This window comes from Oncorhynchus mykiss, chromosome 23 (assembly GCF_057628025.1).
Source record: "Oncorhynchus mykiss isolate SJ-2025 chromosome 23, ASM5762802v1, whole genome shotgun sequence".
Taxonomy (NCBI): domain Eukaryota; kingdom Metazoa; phylum Chordata; class Actinopteri; order Salmoniformes; family Salmonidae; genus Oncorhynchus; species Oncorhynchus mykiss.
The window spans coordinates 25,042,857-25,064,392 of record NC_143044.1 but is presented as its reverse complement, the minus strand read 5'-3'; the positions used below and the strand labels follow the sequence as shown (position 1 = coordinate 25,064,392).

Here is a 21,536-nt window from a genome sequence, read left to right as displayed (position 1 = left end):
GCTATTTCGGTTGAGGGAATAATCTTCCTAACACTATAAATCAGCAGCATATAGCTCCCACTGACTCCACAGTATATCTTCTTTACACCTCAGTTAAACTGGATGTATGTTTACATTCTAAATATAAATGGTCTGACCAGGAGATCCTGTGTCCTAGTAACGACCACCCAAACTAAGACCAACATACTCTCAGACGCCAAGAAAAACATGGAGTGTATGAATGAATGAATTAACAAATGAATGAAAGAAGGAATGAATGAGAGGAGGGATTAATAAATTATGGAATGGTGGGATGGGTGAACGAGTGGATTCATTAATTACGTGATTAACCAGTAATATAACAATATCATTTTGTTGGCTTAGCTATCACCTTAACAAGTAGGCTACACATCTCCCTGTTGATTTAGTGAGATATATTTGATATGCGTATCCTTGGTTTCATCAACACTGATCTGAGACCAGTTTAACAGTGTAGTTAGTGAATAACCTGGTGAAAACTCATCAAAGGACAGAGATAATAAGGGAGGTGTTAAAACAGTGTAGCACACTATGACCTCTGACAAGACAAGAGGTCTGGACCTTTATGACACATGGTAGGCCTAGTGCACTTGCCCTGGAATGTTGACATGTTTGGTTCCAGTCCCAGCTGTGGATTCCCATGCCCTCTGTGACATCCTGTCCTGGGACACAGCCATGTCCTTCCATAGGCTATTGATGCACCGGGTTCCTGTCTTATCCTGCGTCTAATTGTCTTCAGAATCTAAAGACTAATTGACTGGGGGCAGAATAAGGTCTTTGGCAATGGAAACACCTGTTGTTGGTGAATGATTGAAGGAGCCTTCTTCAAATGCAGATGAAAATAAGCCAATGTCATTTACAGATCACAGAGAATAAGAGAACATCTTCATCATAGTGTCAGTGGCTGTGTGGCAAGGGAATTCCTATCGGATTCAGTTCTGAGAATAAAAATGGGGACAACTGCTGTGTTCCAGGCGCTCGATGGAATCATCTGTGGCCAAGCTAATAATGGTCTTAAAATGGAAGCCTTGGCATTTCACGCCGAAGCTGCTGTTGCATCACAGTAGGAGAGTTATAGTGGGCTGCTGCTCAAATGAACAGAGGCAGAGCGCAGCACGACAGTCACATATGCAGCTCAGAGACATGCGTCATTTTAAACACAACTACATTACACGGAAAGAACGCAATGTAGGCTGTTGCCTAAGTACTGACTGAGACAAGGGGCTGCTTGGCACTTCGTATAAATATCCGCGCTCAGCCGTATTACTGCGCTCTTTATGCCCATCTTTATTATTAGAGCAACGCCCCGCCCCTCCTACCTGTTCATCTCTCTACAGTTCTCTGGAGCGAGCGGATCTGACAGGCGCAATCAGCCTGAGCGGGAGCAGAGGAACAGTGGCGGAAGACTACATTTACCCGAGAGTTTATCATTGTTTGCTGAATTTAGTGGAAACACCGTTAGATTATGTATTTTGTGTTTTCGCATCGTGGCTACCGTTTGGGGACTTGAAATATATTCAGCCATTCGAAAACCATATAGGCTATCGATTAAATTGACGTTTAGAAAAGTGAAATCGATTGTCCGCGGTTAATCGACGGAATCACTGGACGGAAGACGGCTTGAGAGACCGGACAGAAGGTGGTTGAAGAAAACAGCCTTGGTTTAATGTCGCTGCGCCTATCATAATCTGAAACATTGGCAGCCTCGATGCCTGCTAGATGAGACCATCTTTGCCATGGCATTTGTCCTGAAAGACTTGGAAAACCCCTACAAATGAAAAACGCTCAACGCTTACTGCGGATTTAAATGCTTCTCGCGAATGGACACCGACCCGCTATTTCGCTCCAGTTTGTGCGTGCGGCGTTTTCCACTGTAGCGGAAATCTGAACTAGATTGCAATAAACAGTTAAGTGCGGGTGACAATAATATAGAACGCGAAGGGGGGTATTTTTGTTTCAAGCAATATGGCTGGTGAGTGGGGCTGGGGACGCTGGCACAGGCTCTCCAAGGCTCCTAGATGCTAGCTGAGCCGGATGCCACCGTTCTCCATGGAAGCGGCAACTCTATGATGAGTAGAAATATCTATCATAATAAAAATCAGGACTCCTCGATCTCTATATCCAAGATGGACGTGATTATCCCCTTCTCGCCAGACGTGCCCTGCGACAATAATGGCCAACGCATGTGGTGGGCATTCCTCGCCTCCTCTATGGTGACGTTTTTCGGGGGTCTCTTCATCATTCTCCTTTGGAGGACCCTTAAATACCTGTGGACCGTGTGCTGCCACTGCAACACCAAAAAGAAGGTAGGCTAATGACAAACACATAAACCGTTGGTTGTTGATGTGACGCTCATAACATAAACGTTATCTCGTGCGTAATTCAACCTTTATGGGGACATATTGCGCCACTGTCTTTCTTTACACATTTATACTGTATACCCTATGACCGACCCGACGTTGTCATCCATTGTTTATACGAGTTTACCAGCCTGGGCCGGGGCGGTTGATTTACCATGGCATATTGACTTGAGTCCAGTTCGTGTTGTGTTGCATTGGCCTTCACTGTGAAAGTGACTCACCATTACTTACACAGTACGAGGAGCTGCCCCATAGCTAGAACAACTGTCACCCACCTGCAACAACAGGCCAGTCTATGTGGTAAGGGAGTACACAGAATATAGGCTACCAACTTCTCTATTGTATCTTCATCTATGGTTATGTTCCAGACCCGTGGTCTACCCGTTATTACATGTTTTTTTCTTCAGTAGAATCAATGCTTTGTATATATCAGTATTTCAGTAGAATCAATGCTTTGTATATATCAGTATTTCAGTAGAATCAATGCTTTGTATATATCAGTATTTCAGTAGAATCAATGCTTTGTATATATCAGTATTTCAGTAGAATCAATGCTTTGTATATATCAGTATTTCAGTAGAATCAATGCTTTGTATATATCAGTATTTCAGTAGAATCAATGCTTTGTATATATCAGTATTTCAGTAGAATCAATGCTTTGTATATATCAGTATTTCAGTAGAATCAATGCTTTGTATATATCAGTATTTCAGTAAAATCAATGCTTGGTACATGTCCGTTTTTCGGTAGTATCAATACTTGGTATATTTCAGAAATTCAGTAGAATCTGTGCTTGGTATATTTCAGTATTCCAAAAAACTGAAATAACAATCCAAAGTAGATATATTAGAGTGAGAATCTAGAATATAAATAACTGGTGTGTGTATAGACAGTATATACTTTTGAAAATAGTATGTACAGCAGTAGGTATATTAGGATGAGCTATGTCCAGAATACAGTATATGCATACACATTGTGTAAACAACAGTATATAAACAGAATAGGAAGTGACTAGCATTCAATAACTGTGTATATATATGGGGCATTAGTCTCAAGGTGCAGGGATGAGTACTGGGCAGGTAGCTGGCTAGTGATGTGCTGTTCAACAGTCTGATGGCCAAGTGATAGAAGCTGCTTCACAGTCTCCTGGTCCCGGCTCTGATGCACTTGTACCGTCTCTACTAGATGGTAGTAGAGTGAACAGAGTGTGGCTCGGGTGGCTGAGGTCCTTTTAATGAGATTCTTGGCCTTCCTTTGACACCGAGTGCTGTAAATGGAGGGCAGCGTGCCCCCGGTGACGCATTGGGCTGACTGCACCACCCTCTGGAGAACCTTGCGGTTGAGAGTGGTGCAGTTGCCGTACCATGCGGTGATGTAGCCCAACATAATGCTCTCAATAGTGCATCTGTAGAAGTTTGTGAGGGTCTTAGAGGCCATGCCAAATTTCTTCAGCCGCCTGTGGTTTGAGGTGCTGTTGCACTTTCTTCACCCCGATGTCTGTGTGGTGGGATCAATTCAGGTCCTCATTGATGTGCACACCAAGGAACTTGAATCTTTTGACTCTCTCCACTGTTGCCCCATGGATGAGGGGTTCCTCCCTCTTCTTTTTCCTGTAGTGTACGATCAGCTCCTTTTTTTGTTTTGTTTTTTGACGTTGAGAGGTTATTTTCCTGTCACCACTCCAGCAGCGCTAACGTTGTCCCTGTAGGTTGTCTCGTTGTTGTTGTTGGTAATCAGACCTACCACTGTCGTGACGTCAGCAAACTTGATGATTGTGCTGGAGTCGTGCGTAGCCACAGTCATGGGTGAACAGGGGGCTGAGCACACACCCCTGTGGGGGCCCCGGTGTTGAGGATCAACGTGGTGGAGGTGTTGTTGCCTACCCTCACCACCTGGGGTCGGCCAGTCAGGAAGTCTTGGACCCAGTTGCCGAGGGAGGAGTTCTTATTTCAGGGTAATCAATGCTTGGTATATTTCAATATTCTTTGTCTGTGAAATGCCTGGTTGTGTTGCTTGAGTAATGTAACCTGAATGGTTGATCTAGAAATAGACTGTATGGATGTCCCTGCTGTGCTGACTGACTAGTTGGTTTGTCCCAGTGCTACAGTAGGCTAGGGGTGGCCCACATAAAACATGAATCATGTATGAATCACCTTTGGGTTAAAGCCTGCTTCAGTTTATGACTCACTGTGTTCTATAGGGCACAAGTGGTCATCTGGTTGGTTGAACCGGCTAGTTATAGAGAACTCAGAGGTGGGCACGTCGCAGATAAATTGCACACACAACATGCACATCACATCGTAACCATAACATACCCTGAAACTCAAAGAGCATTTCATAGTAATCGCTGTTGATGTTTTCTCCAGTCTTTGCACAGATGATGCCGTTGGTTAAATAAAGTCATTCTATTCAAAATGTCTAGTTTAGTTGGGTGAAATACACCAGGACAGAACCCCTACTGTCTAGCATTATGGTTCAATCTGACAAATCCTTGCTCCTATTTCTTTATTTTAATTATTATGATTTTTTGTATTTTTATTTATTTAACAAGGCATGCCAGTTAAGAACAAATTCTTATTTACGGTGACTGCCTCACTGGCCAAACCCGGGCGATGCTGGGCCAATTGTGCTGTGATATTGCCTGGAATTGAACCAGGGTGTCTGTAGTGATGCCTCAAGCACTGATATGCAGTGCCTTAGACTGCTGCGCCATCTCTGCTATGAGGAAATTGTTCTAAGAATCCTGTGACACTTTGACCCAATCAGATGGACATGTGAGAATACATTAGTAGACAGACTGTGGCTGTGTAGTTATCCATCCATACTTAGTATCAAGAGATGGACAGAGAAAATCAGAGAGAGACCTGAGAGTGTGACCTTGCTCACCCTTGATGCTGTTTGGGTCGCTTCCAGTTCAAATAGGGCTGAGTCATGTGCCTCTCTCTTTCTGCCTCTCTGCAAAGTCCTCCTGGCATAGTGCGAGCAACGGCCCGTTACTGCCCATCTATGTTGAGCATTGTATCGTGACAGCCAGGGGCATCAGAGGGAGGACGGCAGGGCAGGCAGAGGGCTCTCTTCCCATTCTCCCTCCATCCTACACCCTCCATCTTTCGTCCACCATCCCTCTATCCTCCCTCCACTGTGTCCTGTTTCTGGGTTATATAATAGTAGGGAAAGCAAAGAGCCAGATCACTCTTAGGTAGATCATGGCAGATTGCATTGCACCCCTAAAGCCGATTTGGGGGCGATGTGAAACGGCATTATGTTGATTGTTGTTGATGTGACAATGGCCCCTCTGGTTCTGAGTAATTTAAAGACTGAATCCAAATTTGAGAAACGCACGAATGAAACTACTTCACATTTAAATCGACCGTTGATCTCAATGGGAAATTTGTGCTAAGATTTGAGTTGCATGCGTTTGTCTGCTTATCAAATTAGGATGAGGCCAGGGAGATCTAAAGCGTTAACAGGATCTCCAAAGTTTCTTTCCTTCATTATGTCTTAATTATGAACACATCACCCAGGCCAGCGAGCCAACCAGGCAGCCCTGCTGAAACCTGGGGAGAGGTTCTAACACAACCAGGCCTGACCTGGGTCTCTGAATGGATCACCTGCCTTTCTCAGTATAATGTATACAGATATTCAGCAACTTTTAGGGGAATAGAATTTGACTAGAAAAATAATTAATGATTTTATTGTTAACCAATGGTCTGAGTTGGTGTGTTTATTGTAGTGAATTCGGAAGGAAGCCCTGACCGGGACTCGAACCTGAGTAAAAAAAATCCACATAAAAATCTGTCAGTTTAAGTTACAGATGTGTTTTTTGCACCACATCCACTGATGTCGCACTTCTGAGTCTGCAGTGAAAGGTGCCAGGGCTAGAGCGGCGATTGTCAGACCATGAGACATCCAAAATGTGGTCTTCTCACAAAATCATCTACCATTGACTATTATGACCCTCTAAGGAAAAAAGTGAACACGCTGGTGTTCTCCGTTTTGCTCTACGACCCCCACAAGCGTCTTGGGACTCGTCTGAAGTCGGTACAGCCGATCTGCCAACTTCAGTCTGGAGCGTCCGAAACGGTTTGATTTACAACCTGGTATGACCCCTCTGTGGAAAGGTGAGACTCTCACGAACACGTTTTTATCTGATGCCCACAGGCCTCACATGCAGGTCTGAAAGTCCCCCGGTACAAGTTGAAAAACTGAATGGAAGTACAGTGAATTCAGAAAGTATTTAGACCACTTGACTTTTTCCACGTTTTGTTACGTTACAGCCTTATTCTAGAACTGAGCTGATTCTAGAACTGGCTGCCCAGGGCAAACTGAGCTATTGGGGGAGAAAGGCCTTGGTCATGGAGGTGACTAACAACCTGATGGCACTCTGACAGAGCTCCAGAGTTCCTCTGTGGAGATGGTTGTCCTTCTGGAAGGTTCTCCCATGTCTGCAGCACTCCACCAATCAGGCCTTTTATGGTAGAGTGGCCAGACGGAAGCCACTCCTCAGTAAAAGGCACATGACCGCTTGCTTGGTGTTTGCCAAAAGGCACCTAAAGGACACTCAGACCATGAGAAACAAGATTCTCTGGTCTGATGAAACCAAGTTTGAACTCTGGCCTGAATGCCAAGGTTCATGTCTGGAGGAAACCAGGCACCTCTCATCACCTGGCACCTGGCTGTTTGGATGTTTTTCAGCGGCAGGGACTGGGAGACTAGTCATGATTGAGGGAAAGATGAACTGAGCAAAGTACCGAGAGATACTTGAGAATGCTCAGGACTTCAGAATGCTCAGGACTTCAGACTGGGGTGAAGGTTCACCTTCCAACAGGTCAACGACCCTAAGCACACAGCCAAGACAATGCAGGAGTGGCTTCGGGACAAGTCTCTGAATGTCCTTGAGTGGCCCAGCCAGAACCCAATCGAACATCTCTGGAGAGACCTGAAAATAGCAGTGCAGTGACGCTCCCCATCCAACTTGACAGAGCTTGAGAGGATATGCAGAGGAGAATGGGAGAAACTCCCCAAATACAGGTGTGCCAAGCTTGTAGTGTCATACCCAAGAAGACTCGAGGCTGTAATCACTGCAAAAGATGCTTCAAGAAAGTACTGGCTAGAGGGTCTGAGTAGTTATGCAAATGTTATAATTCAGTTAATTTACTTTATACATTTGAAAAAAAAATCTAAACCAGTTATTTGCTTTGTCATTATAGAGTATTGTGTGTAGATTGATGATGGGGGGGAAAACAAGTTGATACATTTTAGAATAAGGCTGTAATGTAACATTTTGAAAAAGTCTGAATACTTTCCGACTGCACGGTACATATGGAGACAGTTTAGTGCCAAAATAACGGGTTAAATACTTGTAAATAAAACAAACTAATGTTTCCTGATCTTTCTTACAAACTCAGCAAAAAAAGAAACGTCCCTTTTTCAGGACCCTGTCTTTCAAAGATAATTTGTAAAAATCCAAAGGACTTCACAAATCTTCATTGTAAAGGGTTTAAACACTCTTTCCCATGCTTGTTCAATGAACCATAAACAATTAATGAACAGGCACCTGTGGAACGGTCGTTAAGACACTAACAGCTTACAGGTAATTAAGGTCACAGTTATGAAAACTTACAGGGAGACAGGACGGACAGCTGATCGCCCTCGCAGTGGCAGACCATGTGTAACAACACCTGCACAGGATAGGTACAGGATGGCAACAACAACTGCCCGAGTCACACCAGGAACGCACAATCCCTCCATCAGTGCTCAGACTGTCAGCAATAGGCTGAGAGAGGCTGGACTGAGGGCTTGTAGGCCTGTTGTAAGGCAGGTCCTCACCAGACATCACAGGCAACAATGTCGCCTAAGGGCACAAGGGCACATGTCGCCTACCGTCGCTGGACCAGACAGGACTGGCAAAAAGTGCTCTTTACTGACGAGTCACGGTTTTGTCTCACCAGGGATGATGGTCGGATTCACGCTTATCGTTGAAGGAATGAGCGTTACACCGAGGCCTGTACTCTGAAGCGGGATCGATTTGGAGGTGGAGGGTCTGTCATGGTCTGGGGCGGTGTGTCACAGCATCATCGGACTGAGCTTGTTGTCATTGCAGGCAATCTCAACACTGTGCATTACAGGGAATACATCCTCCTCCCTCATGGAGGCTCATCCTGACATGAACCTCCAGCATTGCAATGCCACCAGCCATACTGCTCGTTCTGCACAAATATTTACACGTTAAGTTTGCTGAAAATAAACGAAGTTGACAGTGAGGACGTTTTTTGTTGTTGTTGCTGAGTTTATATCGCAGATCTAGGTCAGACACTTGTTTCATCAAATAATTATTGTATATATTTTTGGATTCTTCTTAAAATTCTAACTCAAATAGCTACAAGAAGCTCCCGCGCTCAGGTCTGTTCAACGCTGGTCCGACCAATCTGATTCCACGCTTCAAGACTGCTTCCATCACGTGGATTGTGATATGTTCCGCGTTACTTCCAACAACAACATTGACGAATACGCTGATTCGGTGCGAATTCATTAGAAAGTGCATCGGCGATGCCCACAGCAACACAGCAACGATTAAAACATTCCCAAAACAGAAACCGTGGATTGATGGCAGCATTCGCGCGAAACTGAAAGCGCGAACCACTGCTTTTAACCAGGACAAGGTGACTGGAAACATGACTGATTTACAAACAGGGTAGCAAGGCAATCAAACAAGCTAAGCGTCAGTGTAGAGACAAAGTAGAGTCGCAATTCAACGGCTCAGACACAAGAGGTATGTGGCAGGGTCTACAGTCAATCACAGATTACATAAAGAAAACCAGCCCCGTCGCGGACCAGGATGTCTTGCTCCCAGACAGACTAAATAACTTTTTTTGCTCGCTATCAAAACCTGCGGGCTCTCCTTCACTGCAAACATTTTAACGTGTTAACCCTCGCAAGGCTGCAGGCCCAGATGGCATCCCCAGCCGCGTCCTCATAGCATGCGCAGACCAGCTGGCTGGTGTGTTTACGGACATATTCAATCAATCCTTATCCCAGTCTGCTGTTCCCACATGCTTCAAGATGGCCACCATTGTTCCTGTTTCCAAGAAAGCTAAGGTAACTGAGCTAAACGACTACCGCCCCGTAGCACTCACTTCCGTCATCATGAAGTGCTTTGAGAGAGTAGTCAAGGACCATATCACCTCCACCTGACCTGACACCCTAGACCCACTCCAATTTGCTTACCGCCCCAATAGGTCCACAGACGATGCAATCGCAACCACCCTGCCCTAACCCATCTGGACAAGAGAAATACCTATGTGAGAATGCTGTTCATCGACTACAGCTCAGCATTTAACACCATAGTACCCTCCAAACTTGTCATCAAGCTCGAGACCCTGGGTCTCGACCCCACCCTGTGCAACTGGGTACTGGACTTTCTGACAGGCCGCCCCCAGGTGGTGAGGGTAGGTAACAACATCTCCACCCCGCTGATCCGCAACACTGGGGCCCCACAAGGGTGCGTTCTGAGCCCTCTCCTGTACTCCCTGTTCACCCACGACTGCGTGGCCATGCACGCCTCCAACTCAATCATCAAGTTTGCGGACAATACTACAGTGGTAGGCTTGATTACCAGCAACGACGAGACGGCCTACAGGGAGGAGGTGATGGCCCTCGGAGTGCGGTGTCAGGAAAATAACCTCACACTCAACGTCAACAAAACAAAGGAGATGATTGTGGATTTCAGGAAACAGCAGAGGGAGCACCCCCATGTCCACATCGATGGGACAGTAGTGGAGAGGGTAGTAAGTTTTAAGTTCCTCGGCGTACACATCACGGACAAACTGAATTGGTCCACCCACACAGACAGCATGGTGAAGAAGGCGCAGCAGCAGCTTCAGCCTCTTCAGGAGGCAGTAAAGGTGCATCAAAGCAGGGACCGAGAGACTGAAAAACAGCTCTCAAGGCCATCAGACTGTTAAACAGCCACCGCTAACATTGAGTGGCTGCTGCCAACATACTGACTCAACTCCAGCCACTTTAATAATGGAAATTGATGTAAAAAAAAATGTATCACTAGCCACTTTAAACAATGGCACTTAATATAATGTTTACATACCCTACATTACTCATCTCATATGTATGTGTATATACTGTACTCTATCATCTACTGCATCTTTATGTAATACATGTATCACTAGCCACTTTAAACTATGCCACTTTGTTTACATACATATGAGATGAGTAATGTAGGGTATGTACTGTACTCGATACCATCTACTGCATCTTGCCTATGCCATTCTGTACCATCACTCATTCATATATCTTTATGTACATATTGTTTATCCCTTTACACTTGTGTGTGTGTATACGGTAGTAGTTGTGGAATTGTTAGGTTAGATTACTCGTTGGTTATTAGTGCTTCTAGTTCCGACAATGCAGAAGCATTTCGCTACACTCGCATTAACATCTGCTAACCATGTGTATGTGACAAATAAAATTTGATTTGATGATCCTTGATATGAACCCCGGTTCAGATGGGGCTTAGTCTGTGGAGGGTTTTAACCGTTACTCCAAGATGTCCGAACATCTTGTGTTAAGGTCAGTGGCGGTTCTAGCTTGAATGGCTCCCTGGTCAACCCCCCCTACCGCCCCAAAAACACACTTCTGCACTGTAATTTTTATTCAGACATTTGGAACAACCCAAATAAATAATCATAACATTTAAAACTATTATATTTATATATATATATATATATATATATATATATATATATATATATATATATATATATATATATATATATATATACACACACACAGTGGGGCAAAAAAGTATTTAGTCAGCCACCAATTGTGCAAGTTCTCACACTTAAAAAGATGAGAGGCCTGTAATTTTCATCATAGGTACATTTCAACTATGGCAGACAAAATTTGTGAATTTATCTGCAAATTATGGTGGAAAATAAGTATTTGGTCACCTACAAACAAGCAAGATTTCTGGCACTCACAGACCTGTAACTTCTTCTTTAAGAGGCTCCTCTGTCCTCCACTCATTACTTGTATTAATGGCACCTGTTTGAACTTGTTATCAGTATAAAAGACACCTGTCCACAACCTCAAACAGTCACACTCCAAACTCCACTATGGCCAAGACCAAAGAGCTGTCAAAGGACACCAGAAACTAAATTGTAGACCTGCACCAGGCTGGGAAGACTGAATCTGCAATAGGTAAGCAGCTTGGTTTGAAGAAATCAACTGTGAGAGCAATTATTAGGAAATGGAAGACATACAAGACCACTGATAATCTCCCTCGATCTGGGGCTCCACACAAGACCTCATCCCGTGGGGTCAAAATGATCACAAGAACGGTGAGAAAAAATCCCAGAACAACAACCTAGTGAATGACCTGCAGAGAGCTGGGACCAAAGTAACAAAGCCTACCATCAGTAACACACTACATCGCCAGGTACTCAAATCCTGCAGTGCCAGACGTGTCCCCCTGCTTACATGTCCAGGCCCGTCTGAAGTTTGCTAGAGAGCATTTGGATGTTCCAGAAGAAGATTGGGAGAATGTCATATGGTCAGATGAAACCAAAAGTTTCTCTGCGAAGGGACCAGGACGACTGATCCGTGTAAAGGAAAGAATGAATGGGGCCATGTATTGTGAGATTTTGAGTGAAAACCTCCTTCCATCAGCAAGGGCATTGAAGATGAAACGTGGCTGGGTCTTTCAGCATGACAATGATCCCAAACACACCACCCGGGCAACGAAGGAGTGGCTTCGTAAGAAGCATTTCAAGGTCCTGGAGTGGCCTAGCCAGTCTCCAGATCTCAACCCCATAGAAAATCTTTGGAGGGAGTTGAAAGTCCGTGTTGCCCAGCAACAGCCCCAAAACATCACTGCTCTAGAGGAGATCTGCATGGAGGAATTGGCCAAAATACCAGTAACAGTGTGCGAAAACCTTGTGAAGACTTACAGAAAACGTTTGACCTCTGTCATTGCCAACAAAGGGTATATAACAAAGTATTGAGATTAACTTTTGTTATTGACCAAATACTTATTTTCCACCATAATTTGCAAATATATTAATTAAAAATCCTTTCCAACCAAGGTAATCAATACAGTTACAGATCGGATATTATTTGACAATTTAGCGTATAATTTTTGCGCTAATTTCCTAGACATGGACCAAAACGCCTGTATTTTTCCTTCATAGCTTGTTCTCCATCTACTTTTAAAAATAGGGAGCCCATTGGCTTTAAGCACTTATTTCTATGACTGATAGAAACAAATTCTCAGTTCTCGGTTAAGGACATTGAATCGCATTAAAATTACAGTATCAAATTGCAATACATATAGAATCGTGAGCATCGCAATACATATCGTATCGTATTGTGAGGTCCCTGGCAATTTCCAGCCCTAATTAATAATGTAGTGACCTTAACCAGTGGCGATTTTAGGCATAGGCAACATGGGCAGCCGCCCAGGGCAGCATCTTGCCGGGGACGGCATGGGGCGCACAAAACAAAAAGTTAAATAATAAAATACAAATTTAAAACAATTTACAAATAATATTAATCCGAATGGTGACATTTGCGTGATCGGTTTTCTATCGCTCATTTGCTCGTCACGTCCATGATATCATGTCACCGTGTGGGACTGTGGGTCAATTAACCTTGTCGGAGTGGACGCCCTGATTCTAGTTGGTGAGCTAAGCAGGCTACTGCATGGTAAAGTCTCCCACTCAGAAGTACAAGATGGGGAGGGTGGCGGGGGTAGGTTGACCTCAGGTCTCCCCACTGGAAACCCGAGGTAGGGGGAGCAGAGGGAATCTATCAAATAGCGCACCTCTATCTTTGTACAGTACTAATGCAATTAGTTGTGCAATTTAGTTTGTGTTGCTTGTTTGAAGTTGCAATGGTGTAATAATCAGGTTCTCCTCTTTATAAGTGTGCTATTCTATTTGTGTAAAAAAGGAGTCAGTCATATATAACTGTGTTAGATAATGGCACTTTTCTATGCTGCAGTATGTACCCATGCTATTTAGACTGTCATTTAGCTGGCTGTCAATTCATTGTCAGTTTATTTATCCATGGCTCGGCTGATCTAAAATGGCATCATCATATGTCTTCTCGTACAGCTTCAAATATGCTCATACACATCAACCCACACACGGCATAATGAAGCATCCATCGTGTATATCCCTCTGTATCCAGTTTCCTCTAAATGAGTAGAACTGCTATAAGAAGGTCCCCACTTTTAGAGCTCCAGACCTCCATGTTGTTTCCCTTGTGGGGGGCAGGGGAAGGCAGGGCAGAGCAGGGCTAGTCCTTCGGGGGTGACTTTGGTAGGAGGGGGTTGATTTGACACTTGGCAACAGAGGGAACAAGCTTGTTAGGAGTATTAAGGAGGGAAACCAGATCTGTGTTCAGCTGAATGGCGAGGCCGGCTCCGTTGGCATGGTATTAGTAACGTGATGCGGGCCCACAGGGCTTAGTCCTGGGGATACTGGGAACGGGGAATCGAGGGCGACAAAACTGGAGCTGGAAACTGACGGGTCGGGTGAGAGTCAGGAGGGGGTGGAAAAAGAGGGGCTGCGGGCGTGAGGCTTCTCTCTACCATCCCTGGGTTATGTCCCAATATTTTCAAATGACTTCCTCTCCTTTAACCTCATCTTATTTAACCTCATCTCCTCACCTTGTCTCCATCCCCTCCTAATCACTGGATGGGCTGCCCACCTAATTGTACTCAACTCAGGGTTCACATAGGAAAGGAGATGAGGAAAGTAAAGTATTCCAATCCAGATAATTGGAACACAGCCTCTGCCTCTCACATTCACTCCTCCAGGTGTTTTCTGCAGAGGAGTAAAATCTCCAATCCAAAACCATGCTAATGTAGCTATATGCATATCTAACACAGAGGGGTTCTAGCATACAGTAGGCTAAGCTACACATTGATGCAGTAGAGTGGGGAACACTGTTGTTGCTGTGAGCCTTATTAGTATGCTCCTGTCCTATTTTCTCTCTTATACCCCTTACATGCCAAGACGTGTAGCCGCAAACTTTACCATGCCGCCAACTTTTTGCCGACTTTTCTTTATATCTGAAATGTATTGCCGGTAACAATGCCTGTACTTTTATTTCCACCAACTGACCTGGTCATGATTGTGGTAAAGTTCTGTCTAAGGATTAGTATGGAACATAGCCATAATGCTGACGCTGCATGGGCACACACTACGCTCTTACACTGTTGATGGTGGCTAGTCTGCGCACTGTTACTAGGCCATAAATAATTAGTGTGGGAATGAACCACTGAATTACAAAAATATTGGAACAAAGTAGGCTAATGCAATTGAAGGCATGTATGAAATTGTGACTTGCTGATTCTCCAAGTCATCCAATTGTTATAATACATTTGAAGCGAAAGCTCATGGTCAACTACTACATTATCATTTTCTCAACATTTGATTGGGACAACGCCATCTCACTGCTTTGAGAAAAGCGTGGGGACTCGTGTTAATAAATCAATCAATGTCAGGTTTGTTTGTTGTTTGTTACTGTATCTTTGTTTGTATGTTACTTAGGCTACAATTAGGCTGGGGTTAATGCTAGCTGAGGTGAGTGCTACTCATAATCATCTTAATCTAGTTTTCTCATTTATTAGCACTAATCAGAACATTTTGCTACAATGTTATGTAGCTTAACCCCCGAAATTACATAACAAAAACAATCCCCTTCAAAATCAGTCAGTTAAGAGTTATGGTTTTTGCATTGGCTGCGTCTCAATCCACCACATCCGCCGGTGTCGCCCTTCCACATCTGCAGTAAAAGGTGTCAGAGCCACAGCCGCGTTTGTCAGACCTGTCCTTTTTTCCATTTCTGAATGTTTTTTATTCAATACGTTTCTATTTAGTAGTGAAGGACAAAATCTATATTTTATAAAATCTATATTTTTATCCCTAAAGATGTTCTAAAATTTAAAAATCAAATGGCTAAATGATCCATAGTATGACCATCTTAAAACAATTCCATATGTCAGTATAGCACCCCCCCCCCCTCCTCCCCAACGTCTTAGACTGTGGATTATTTTGTTCTTCACTCGCAGTTTCTTAGTAGCCTAATCCTGACCCTCTCCGTTTGTATATTTGGTTCATTGGTCTCTGGCTGGTAAAATAAGTGCTATTCGTTTCCTTTCCTCATCTATCACTGATCAGCAACATTTAGCATGCCGAAATCATGTGTAGGCCTATTTTCAAGTGTAGGGCTCAATCGTGTATAAGAAACTCCAAAAGCCTGCAGAGGTTGTGCAATATGAACACGACACTCACATGCTTTGGAAAATAAAAATTGCTATTATTTTCTAGCGCTATCATGGTGAAGACACTCATAATCTAAGATCCTACACCTGCTCCCTAAGAAAGCAGAGTGAGGGTAGGAAAAAAAGCTAATGTGGATTTAAAAAAAGTGAGAATAGAATTTCAGGAAATATTCTTTAAAACAGCTACATTTTCTTTCAGCACGGCAGAATGTGTAGAATCCCTGTAAATTAGCTTTAAAACTGCAACGTTCTCTCTCAGCTCCACTGCAAAATGTGTATAATTGTAGGAAATTTGCTTTAAAATTGCAAAAATTGGTCTCTTCAAAGTGTGCACAGTTCCTACGTAATTTCAATGCACTTTTATGACTCAAAGAAGAGTTCAACTATAAGGTTTTTTTTTTTGTTTAGCTCTCCTAGCTGTGCCGTGGAGAATCTCCATGGAGCCAAGACACATTTTTTGCAAATTTTCTGCAATTATACACATTTTGCAATGGAGCTGAGAGAAATGATGTAAGAAAAATGTACTGTTGAGAGTTTGAATAGTAGAATACACCAGGTGTGATTTCAAAAATTGGTTATGCATCAACAGTTTTCCTTATATGACACTCAATTAGCCCATGTCAGTAAAAACATATTGACTGATTAATTAGTCTAGTTAGTCCAGCCAGCGATCTAAACTTGTAGTAATCATGGCCAAATTACTGACCGGGCATGTGCCCAGGGGTCCTGTCCTCCAGGGGGCCCACATTGTTTTGATTTCTTTAGTTATTTTCAGTCAGATATCATATTAAAGGGACATTTCAAAATTGTAAAACTTTATATTCATCTCCAGCACCTAACATGAACATATGTGAAAATTGTGTTTTATGTGTTTTGTAGTAAAAAATATAGAGGAAGATAACATCATCGGTCTGCATCATGTGATACTAACCAGTTATGAGTAGGCATTGTCCACTAATTGGTTTATGATGTCATTTGTATTTTTTACTACAACTCAGAAACACCATTTCACATATGTTGGGGTGGTGCTGGAGATGATGAATATGAAGTTTTAACATGTCTGAAATGTCCATTTTAACATGGCATAAGTAATGGATGGCAACATGTGTAGAATTGCAGGAAATTAGCTGTACAACTGCACACTTTTTTTCTGTAAAGAACTTATATGTTTAACCTTTTGTTTCCTAAATCTTTTTTTCTGCTAACATCCCTCTGTACGTATTAAATTATTGTTTTTTAATCCCAGTACTGAGTTAATGTGAGTTCATGTGTAGTGGCTAATTGTCTAGCTAATAAACTATGTGTTTGTAGATTCACTAGGGTGAATGAAGCCACAGCAGCCAAGGTGATGTTTTTGCTCTTCTCCAAATAGCCTTTTAGAGTTTTAACAACAAAAAACGGCCAACTGGACATCACTAAAACGCTGGGTGATGGGCTTGAGGTCTGTTTCAAAATACAACTTTTTTGTTGTACTGTATGAGTGTGGTTTAACACGATCCTGTGACACTCAATTTGTGTGGTAAAAATATTCTTTATATTTTATTATGTTATATTCTTACTATATTATGTGTGTTTATTGTGATCAGGGCAGTGGAATAAGTGTGTTGTCTGTTTTTAATGGACAAAATAACAACTTATTGATTTAATTTGCATGGCACGGCCATGTAACCGATAGGCTGCACAGACGATACCATTATTAATCTCAAAATATGCTATTCTATTATTTAGAAATACATTTTAGTAGTCTTCAAATATTTCTTAGGTTCTGCCTAAACTAATTAATAATATATTTTTTCGTGACGATGTACATTCAATGGATTTATTAAAATAGACACCAACCCACATCTGCATGCCCCCCCCCCCCCCGCCCCCCTCGTCGCTGGCATACCATAGGATGTGTAAAAGGCGTATGTCAGCAAGAATGTGGTAAAAGTGGGCCTGTTTGAAATGGGGTCATATAAACATTGCCCTTTTTGTTTTTTTTTACAGGCAACATACTGTAAATCCGATGTGAAAAGTGTCGTAGTCCCAGTGCTGATGACTTGCACTTCCTACTAGTGCTGCCTCACTGTAGTGCAGGGGTTCTCAAACTTTTTTTCACTTGGGGGGCCCCCCTTCCAGCATTGGGGAACAACCTGAACCCCCCCCCCGTGCTTGCCATGTCTATTTCTATGGGTACAAGCACTGTTCATGACACACACTGTTTACACCCCTCTTGTTGGTGGAGAGTTTAGCCGGTTTAAATCGTATTTCCTGCAATTTTACACATTTTGTAATTGGGTGCAAAGCGAAGTTTGCAGTTTTAAATAAAATTTTCTTGAAATTCTATACTTTTGCCATGTGTAATGTGTATTCATGTGCTATTTGAGTGTCAAAAAAGTAAAGCAATCTATGGGCTAAAAAACCGAGAGAAAAAAACGTTGGCTGACGGTGTTGATCTGGACATTTCTGAAAAGTTGTAAATATCTCTCTAAGGTCTGCAATGACGAACATGACAAGAGGAACTGATGATGCACTACCCAAAATTGTAATTGAAACTTGTGCATTCTGCTTTTACAACTTTCAAGAGTAAGTTTATAGCTGGACTGAGTTCCTAAAATAAATATATCTATTTATTTTTTTGGTTGTGGGGGGTGGGGTGTATGGGCAACATAAGACAAAATAACGACAAAGGTTTTAGTGAGAGGACTAGCTGGTGTCTCCAAGGGGTCACACCTCTCAAGTGTACACAGTTCCTAAGTCATTTCAATGCACTGTTATGACTCAAAGAAGAGTTCAACTATAAGGTGCTTTTTTGAGCTCTCCTAGCTGTGCGGTTGAGGAACTACAGCAAGCATAGGGCTGTTGCGGTGACCATATTACCGCCACAACAGTAATGAGTCATGACCGTAGTCAAATTCCACGTGACCATTGAGTCACCGTGATCTCCTCTATTGCACTCTGGACATGCATTGGTAGTACCTAACTCACTAATGACCATCAGGTCGCTAATGGCCTGGTACTCAGGGCTCTATTGTCCCTTTAACCACTCTGACATCAATGCAAATGCAATGGAAAATCACATCAAGCATTTATCAAAACAGTGTCATGCTTTTTAAAACTCACCTCACTGTGATCGATCAATTTGAACAAAGAAGTTCAACAGCAGGTTGAAACAGAGTGTAAAACATGGTCATGGTGGATTTTGTTTCAAAGCCAAACACAATGAAATGGACAGTGCTTTCAAAAGTGATGATTCATTCACAACATCCATCCACATATTAGAGCTTATGCCTAGTAATAGCACTTTTTTTATATTTTCATAATTAATAAGCTGTCACATGATGACACTTTTAGCTAGAGAATATCTCACCACTGTGTTTCCATCTCTCCTTTATTCCTTTCTCAAGCGCACAGAGAGAGAGACACTTTAATGAAATATGGATAGTTGTGAAAACATGTTACTATCGATGTTCCTGAATAGATTTGAACTGGTTTCCCAAATGAAGCACTGGGTAGCTGCAGGAACAGGGTTGGAGAGCCTGTGGCATACAGAATTTGGATGGAATATCACCTGTGACACATTTATTTATTATGAACTAAAAAAAATACGTAAGTCTTCTAATAAGGCCAGACATTTCTATATGCAATCCTGTGTGAAGCAACGTTTTGATGGCTAACACTAAAAAGAGGAGGATCCCAGCTGCTACTTTATTCATTTCTCAGCTGTGCTTTAAAACCGGAGTAGCCTACCTGGACTGAGGGAAAGCAACCTCCATTAGCTAATTGAGTTGATATCGATGATCATCTTTTTTTTTATCCCCTGCCCCTGTTCCTGCCCATTTGATAATGGGCCATTCTAAATCTAAACTCATTTTACATATTAGTAAAGACGAGATTAAATTGAGAATAGTCTGATGGGTGAAAATATGATCACTTGATGAGAGAACAGCTGTGTAGCCTGAGGCAAGGAACAAGCAAACTTTTTTGCAACCTTTTTCAAATGATCAATAGCCTATAGTCACATCATGCAGTCCATATAGGTTTTGATTTCTATGACATTCTAAGGTTTGTATCATTCACAACTAAAGTTGCCAAAGAACTCCTGGATCTAGGGTATAGGACCTGTTTCAAATGATCCCTTTTACTCTCAACATAGCTACTTCATATGTGCACTCGCTCCGGAATGATGAGAATCTCCTTTCTATTGTAATCAGCTAAGTTCAATTCTATTCTTCTTACTATAAAATAATGGCACTGGACTTAGTGTATTCAGACCCCTTGACTTTTTCCACATTTTTGTTAAGTTATTATTCTATTATTATTATCCATTATTCTAAAATGGATATAAAAAATAACAATTTTAATCAATTTTAGAATAAATGTGGAAAAGGTCAAGGGGTCTGAATAGTTTCTTAATGCACTGTATAAGCATATATTGTCTGCTAAATGAACTAGCAAAGACCGTACAGTATGAAAATGGGTTAAAACTGTTTCTCCATAGAAATCCCCGATCACACTTGTAGGCGATGTCATGGCAATGTTGGCTATCTGTGCAGAAACAGTTTGTAGAGTCTAAAGGTTCTCACGCCGAACTGCCCATGTGCAGACTATCTAATCAAAGGCACTCCTTCGATATGAAGTTGTTTTTGATGAAAATGAGAGTCAGTTTGTCACTTTCACAAGGCTGGAGTAGTAACATGTTCAAGACATTGGCTCGGATCTACGTTGTGCCTTTAGATTTCCAGAAATCTTAACAACGAAAGAAGGATTTCTTAAACCCCAAACCCCCAACCTCGTCTGTTTCGTCTGTCTCGCAAGTGTTCCCAGAAGTCTTGCGATGTTGCGCCACTGGGTTTAGAAACTCTGTGGCACTAGACTACAGCCTATGGCATGGTGCATAGCCGGATAACATAGTGACTCATATTCTATTCTACTGAAATACATTTTCTTCCTACTTATGTTTTTTTAGACCTGCCTAAAATATTATTTGAAGAAAAATATGTAGATGTTCCAAAGGAGCCAATCAGTGGCTTGAATGCTTGGAGGCCTGGAGATGCTAAACATGTTTGTTAATTACCGGCAGTCATTTGCATGACAACAATCAGCTGACAAAATGTCATGACCGCCACAGCCCTAAGCAAGCACACTTGTAGTTGTTTTGTTTGGAACACAGTTACTGTTGTTTTACACAATCCGAAAAGGCCCTATTGTAAATCTTAATGTGGGTCAGGTGGGCATCGTTTAAAAGCTTGTTCTATTGCCAACATGACTAGCTAAGTTATAAAATATGATCTTAGTGTTAGGCTTTCACAGGGCGATTCACCGATTTTTGTAATTTTGGTGCGCATTGGAGTCATGCGTGTTCTGCGAGAGAATAGAGAGTGATGATCAGAACAACCCTGTGTATGACTCATGTCATCTTGTGGACTGTACATCAAGCATAGTGATCATAAGCGTTGACTCTATACATCATGGTTTTATGATCATGTGTAGTGCACATTTGGACTCGCTGGTGTTTGGCATCACAGCTGTATTTACTCTAATCCTCAACGTCTCATATTTCAAGATGCATTGAGTCCTCTTAACGATGCACTCTTGAACTTTAAGAGAATTTCTGACGTTTTGAAAGTGGTGCTCACGAGCCAAAAATGTTCCCGTTTCTTTGTGTACTACATCATCAAGTCATATACTACGTCATCCATTTCAAATAATATGTTACGAATCCAATTCACACATTTGTTGTGCTTACTACCCTGAAGTGCTTTTCTCTTTAATTTACAGCAATTCCCTCGCTCAGGCAACACAAAATGTGCAAAAGTTGCCCAGTTAGCGGGAGGGACGGGGGTAACTTCTTGTCTCGCGAGGTGCTCAAG

The 21,536-nt window shown here is 42.4% G+C and overlaps 1 protein-coding gene across 23 annotated transcripts in view; it reads left to right on the top strand.

Moving 5' to 3' along the window:
• Positions 1–1,109: 1,109 nt before the first annotated feature.
• The window catches only part of kcnma1a (potassium calcium-activated channel subfamily M alpha 1a), a 300,575-nt gene continuing 280,148 nt past the window's right edge, over positions 1,110–21,536 (top strand). For 15 of the 23 annotated variants that reach the window (XM_036960301.2, XM_036960294.2, XM_090217146.1 and 12 more), the window contains exon 1: positions 1,116–2,324. In XM_036960301.2, coding sequence (XP_036816196.1) covers positions 2,037–2,324 — 288 coding nt within the window. In that variant the 5' untranslated portion in view covers positions 1,116–2,036. Of the gene's footprint in view, positions 2,325–21,536 lie in introns of all 23 variants that reach the window. The other 8 variants (XM_036960289.2, XM_090217158.1, XM_090217155.1 and 5 more) reach the window with 1 other exon arrangement.